Source organism: Synchiropus splendidus, chromosome 8, assembly GCF_027744825.2.
Source record: "Synchiropus splendidus isolate RoL2022-P1 chromosome 8, RoL_Sspl_1.0, whole genome shotgun sequence".
NCBI classification, from domain to species: Eukaryota; Metazoa; Chordata; class Actinopteri; order Syngnathiformes; family Callionymidae; genus Synchiropus; species Synchiropus splendidus.
The window spans coordinates 14,082,932-14,089,204 of record NC_071341.1 but is presented as its reverse complement, the minus strand read 5'-3'; the positions used below and the strand labels follow the sequence as shown (position 1 = coordinate 14,089,204).

Here is a 6,273-nt window from a genome sequence, read left to right as displayed (position 1 = left end):
TGACCTGACCATCTAAAAGCCAAAACTTTCACGACCACAGCGTAGTCTGTGCTGCACATGGCTGGGGAGCCATTTATGTGGACGAGCTCTGGGATTGACAACAGGTGGCATGTTCAATCTCTGATGAGGATTAATCGTTGCCACCTTTCCACGTCTGGAAAACACAGCACGAACGCAAAACAGGAGGGGATCAGTGAGGACCAGGATGTTAGAATGAAGATGATTAAAAATGAATTGACTTGTGATAGCAGCCAGCATGTGGTGAGTCATGAAGGTTGGAAGTAATGCAGATTACAGAACAGGCCAGAAACACACAGCGGTTTGTAGTGCTAAATGGTCCCCAGGTGTGAGCATGAACGCAGTTCTACACCAGTCCAGAGTCTCCCCCAACTCTCACTCCAGTAACCAGGGTTCTCCAGAGTCCAGACCATGTAGAAGCTGGACCAACAATAAGAGCAGAATTCCAGGTTGGTGAGTGCAATGTCTTTATTGCAAAGAAACAAACTACAATCGAGCAAACCTCCGTCTCCGGGACATCACTCATTACAGCGTACAAAATCATTGGTCAGGAACTGAAATGCAGTGAAACAAATGTCGCAGTAGAAAATCTCAATGAAATACAAAAACACAAAAGCCAGCGTATTTACAGGAAAACAATATTTTCTTTCCGCCTGGCTCAAAGGAATTCCTCAGTAACTAACTTGTTACATGTGTCAGAGTGTGTAAGGCGTGACATCAACCTTTAGTCAGTCATCTTAAATATCAATGGAAGACTCATTTAAAGGGCCAGTCCACCATTTCTAGTCACACACCTCGCACCTGTGCAGCCCGTCTAAGGCACCGACTCTCCAGTATTGGACTCAAAAAAGGAAAAAAAAAAAAAAGAAAGAAAAAAAAAAACTGTACATGAATTAAACGACAGCCTAGCCATGCTAACCTATTAGCACTATGTACATGTATATAAACATGAGTGACGTTGGCAGCAAATAACTTATCTTGACAGAGGGAACTTTCATCACTTTTTAGCAAAGGACACAGCAGTTTGTTTTGTGACGAATAAATGGATTTAAATGGGACTCCCAAACATTATGTGAAACTCATAACACTGCTGTTTGTTGCGAAATACTGCACCCTGATTGGACACGAACCAAGTTTCAGCCACTTTCTCACAGATTTCAGAACATCTCAGTTTATATTTAGCGTATTGACAAATACCTCTACTGTAGCCATGAGCGAGTTGAGTTCATGAGTTGTTTTTTGTTAGCTCAGCAAAGAGAGTCGGGCGCCCAGCATTGGTTGAACCATTTCAACAGTTTCAATCTCCAGGACAGGTCAATGGTTAAAATTTGGATATCCGCCCACAGCAACACAAGTCCCAACTTAAAGGAAGCAATTCACCCTGTAAAGCTCATACAGTGCCCCGGAAACAGTCCTGACCTCAGTCTGATCATTTATTCATGAGAAATGATTTGAGGTGAAAAAGCTATTGGCAAGAAAATGATGGGAAATATAAAGCACTGTGATGCCTCAGAAATTATGTAAAACGTATTTACAACACCCTGACATTACACTTTTAGCGTTGCTCAAACCAAATAGGATTTCGTTCCATAGTGTCACTGTAATAACAGGCAAGATTTTTTCTTTGATCCAATGTATTGCTCATGATGCTAACCTTTAGCAACAATCTTATTTGTAGTTCACGAGTCCAAAGACAAACCTCACTGTGGCTTCTAAAACTGTCGCTCTGCGTTTCTGCTCAACTTCAATACTTTAGCTGACTCATCAACATTAAATGTTTGTACGGCACATTCACATGCGGTACAAGCTTACTGAATATAAATTATATTAAATGAATGTGTATATTCCACTGAGAAACGATTTTCAGGATTGTGGTAACGTAGCAGACCAACCAAATGTGTGATAAAAACTGGACCGATCAGAAAGACAGTTAGCAGTTGCTAATGGTTAGCATCATGAGCAACACTGCATACACAAAAAATAAATAAATAAATAAAACTTAACTTTCAGAAAAATGATTTGTTTCTTTGCGACCGAAAGAATCAAGATCAAGAGGCAAAAACATAGGTAATAGAAGTTCATGCTAATGACACTAGCGGTTAGCAACTAACGATGGCGAAGTGAAATAAAAGTGAAGATCGACAGAGGAAGATGTCAGGAACACACCAAGCCAGGGACGGTCAAAACAAAACATGGGTGCTAACAGGTAGCCAGATAATTATTTAAACGAACAAGGAATACTGACAAGGTTGTAAATAAGCTCGGACATGAACTGATGAATCATGTTCGAATGAAATGCATCTGTGGTCATCGGCGAGCAACAGATCAGTGCTTGTTTCCAAAAGTGAATAGCAAGGAAATGAATAAGGAGTGGAGTCCAGCTGAGGACTGGCGTCTTGCTGCGAGCTACAGATGTACAAGTGTGACCGCGGGAGCGAGCTGGCGAGATTAAAGTAGTTTATTCTCAGACTTCTAAACACCAAATCCTGGCACGGTCGTGCGCGAGGGTGGAGAAGGGTGAACATAAAGAGAGCAAAACCACCATCTATAAAACCCCCAACAAGACAGAGAGGCCTAGAACACACCCCACCCAGCGCTCTCTCGCGCACAATTAGGGTCTTTTACTTTCACTAAACAAGGACATTTTTATGTGAACCTACTGAGGCCACTTTGATCCTGTATCACGGTGGAAAAGCTCAGGGAAAGATGAGATCACTGGTGATGTCAAGCTCGGGTTTGTTGTTTGTAGGAACAGAGAGAAATATATAGAAATCCCTCCGGGAACCGTTACAGCGTTTTTTTTCTAAGCCGTGGATTAAATTTCAAGTTTCCATGATCGGTGCTGATCCTCCAGGAGTCGAACCCAGACCGTTCTGAGATCAGTGGTGACGTGGGCTCCAGAGTTTCCAAGCGTGTTGTGAGCCTGTCGAACGATCACGGAACACATGAGCCCCAGTGCGACTCCGTCAACAAATATTTCACTTATTTTATTTACCGGTATGAGTCATGACTGCTTGGCGCGTCACGGAGCCGCACAACTTCACACGATGACAGCTGTGATCGCCACATCTGGTATTTATAACCATAGGCTTTGATCGTGCGTTTGGATTATAAAAGAAAAAAAAAAGATAATGATGAATTGGGGTTCCAGACAGAAAAATGCGGGCTGGACGCAGCCTGTTATCACGGGGAAGGCGGTGAGGAGTGAAGCGGAGTTTGGCTGCTTTTAAGTGCCAGACAGCTGTTAATACAGAGTTGTTCATCCGACACTGTGACACAACAAGCGGGCGATATTAATGCTCAGAACCAGGGCTGCGCAATGTCACGAATCAACGTTAACACATTGTTAAATCTGGACGAAATTTGGCACTTCTGAATCTGGATTTTGTGTCGGAATCAAACGCTAACATCCAGCTTGTTCACGATGCACCATCTAATTGGGACTAACAATGCAGTGAGCAATCTAAAATCTGCAATCTGGATTCAACGTTGCGGGGATGCTAATAGGTAGCATTTAAAAATGAAAAGAAAAGACAAGGCACGCAATGAAAACAGAAAGGATGAAAAAGAAAACAAGACATTCGGTGGCAGAAAACAGAATATTTTTTAAATCAGTGATTGCTGTTGGCTAGCATCCTTCACAATATGGATTTAAAAAGTCATACAAATATTTGTTTGCTAATGATTAGCCGTGCTAGCAACATATTGGAAAGTGGGACGACAACAATAATATACACTAAAGGACTGAAATATGTTCTCACTGGAAATGATTTACATACAATTTAACATTGTAACGGTTGCAATTAAATGTTGAAATTTGTTTTTACATTCCTTAGCATTAGCCGCAATGCTAAAATTGCTAAAGGTTATAGCAGATGAGTTAAGTTTCAGGATGTTCTCGGGAACCCGACGATTTCAGAATGTTTCAATACGATCGGCCATGTTGCAGAAGCATGAGCGGACAAGCTCACAGTTGAAGGTTTTCACGGGCAATTCAGCAGCACAGGGTCCCCCGATGCTGGAGATTTGAACCCCTACAATGAGATCTTCCAAGAGCAATGACAGTGCTACCTCGCTGTCACTCGCAGGAGTCGCCACTCCTCCGCTTCAGGAGGACTGTTGCAAGCCTACAACATGCTTAACCGGTCTCCTAATCGACACACCGCGCCCCATTTGCCCTCATGCCCCCCTCGAGCCTGTGGCTCCTCTGAGAGTCATCTGTACACTGAACAACACAGTGATCTTACATTTCCTGGTTGTGATGCTCTGCAGCCCAAGGTCAGAACACCAGCCACACATATATGACAGAAGCCCACACTGAAGTTAGAGCTCTCTAGAGGGAAGTTAAGGACGCTTCATCACGGTAACGCTCCCTTTAAACTCACATTCCCTTTAACGTGTATTGATCATGCAAACTGGTTTGGAGAACTGCGACAGTGACTGATGCCCATGTGGAGAAAAACAATCAGGAGACGGTTTTAAAACAGCTATGTGGTGCTTTATGGGGCCAGGATTTAAATACTCGACTAACAAGGGTCTGAACGTGTGACCTGTGACCTGCACTGGGGACAGGTGCGCACACACTTACAAGCGGAATATAAAACCTTAAACTCCACTGAAGCCTGGTGGAGCCCACGCCAACCGTGTGGTCTCCAGTGTTCCTGCAGCCTTGCGAGGAGACTACAAAGTGTAACAGTATACACAAATGCGTCCGTAAGGTGAAGTGGTTACAGTCAAGGCCGAGTCGTTTCCTTCACAGTGCTCTTTGTGAAACCGAGCTGAGCTTTTGTCCTTGAAATGAAAACGACTCGACGTTGCAAGTTTAGTCTCAGCCTCCTTCCTCAAACATACCACTCCCTGCGCGAGATCACTGACCCGTCCATGTGGGACACGTAGTCGCTGTCAGTGCCATTGTCATAGCAGTCCTCCGGCATGTACGGAGAGCCGTTGGAAACCATGGTGCTGTGCACTGGGGGCCCACACGGGTGCATGTTTTGGTTGTTGTAGTGGTCGGGGTAGTAGTTTCCCTCCTTGATGCCCCTGTGGTTGTCCCCCCCGTCGGCCCACTCGTCTCTGTCCTTGATTTCGGGGGTGTAGTCCGGGTAGATGATGTCTCCGCCCAGCTTGGGTTTCAGCTCTTGGCTCCCTTTGCTTATCTTGTCACCATAAACCTCCTGCAGCTCGTGCGGCTGCAGAACGTCCAACTGAGCTTCCTTCTGCATGTCAGACGGTCCCAGGTACTGCTTGGTGTAGTAGTCGCCCCGGAAGGTTCTACGCTGGCGCATGAAGCAGAACCCAGCAAGTATGAGCAGGAGGATCAAGATGAGCACGCCGCCGACGGCACCGCCGATGATAGTGGCCAGACTGCTGTCGGGCAGGGAGGCCAGGGTTGGAGAAGTGAACAGGGCTTGCTGCTGGTCCACAGCGGTGCCGGATCCTGCGGTGCCATGGCGGGGTGGTGCAGTGGTGCTAGGGGAGGTTGTAGTTGGGGGAGGATCTGGGAAACAGCCAAGACGGAAAATGAGAAATACACATGAGAACCAGACATCACGTTATGCTTTTCTTCTTCAGAATCCTTGTTCTGCATGTCACTGGCAGGGAAACAATGTTGAAACACCACAGTAGTAACTACTAGCCACTGGCGGGGTTACAGAGAGAGCTAGAATGTCCAGCTAGCGGTTAGCTGACAACATCAGGCAGCTAAAAAAAAGAAACTAAGTGCGTGTTTAGCTTGCAGACCCGCTCTTTAGTCATTTTCACATTACATCTATTCAAACTTTTCACTTTCACTGTTGCTTCAGACCACTATCAGATCATTCCAATCTTGGTAGTGTTTCAGTGAGTACACAGCGGTTAAAGAAAAGAGATTGCAGTGCTACTGAGTGATGTATTGATATTGAACATTTTTGTTTGTCTTTTAGAAATGTCAAGTGATGAATAACAGTATTACGGTGCACTTTGTGACAGCTTATAATATAGTCAAAACTTTGGCGCGGTCAGCAGCTTGGCAAGGCCTGAAGAGCTGAAGCTGAATCCTCTCTACTAGCACTGGTGTTGCAGATTCCCTGTGCGACTTCTGCCAAAGAATACCACATGATAACGTTTTTGTCTGCTCTTACAACCATGATATTTCATCTGGGTAAGGTGATGATGAGACGCGTTAGGTCAACAACGAAAGTAGACGTATTTGTTTTCGTTAGAAGAGCACTTCACCGGTTACTACGGAGCAGGAAAAGGTTAAGTCCTCAAGAGGGA

At 44.8% G+C, this 6,273-nt stretch overlaps 1 protein-coding gene across 2 annotated transcripts in view; it reads right to left on the bottom strand.

Annotated features, from left to right (window-relative positions):
- Positions 1 to 459: 459 nt before the first annotated feature.
- The window catches only part of nectin3a (nectin cell adhesion molecule 3a), a 31,048-nt gene continuing 25,234 nt past the window's right edge, over positions 460 to 6,273 (bottom strand). For both annotated transcript variants that reach the window (XM_053873259.1, XM_053873260.1), the window contains exon 6: positions 460 to 5,515. In XM_053873259.1, the coding sequence (XP_053729234.1) occupies positions 4,860 to 5,515 (656 nt within the window). In that variant the 3' untranslated portion in view covers positions 460 to 4,859. The remainder of the gene's footprint in view (positions 5,516 to 6,273) is intronic.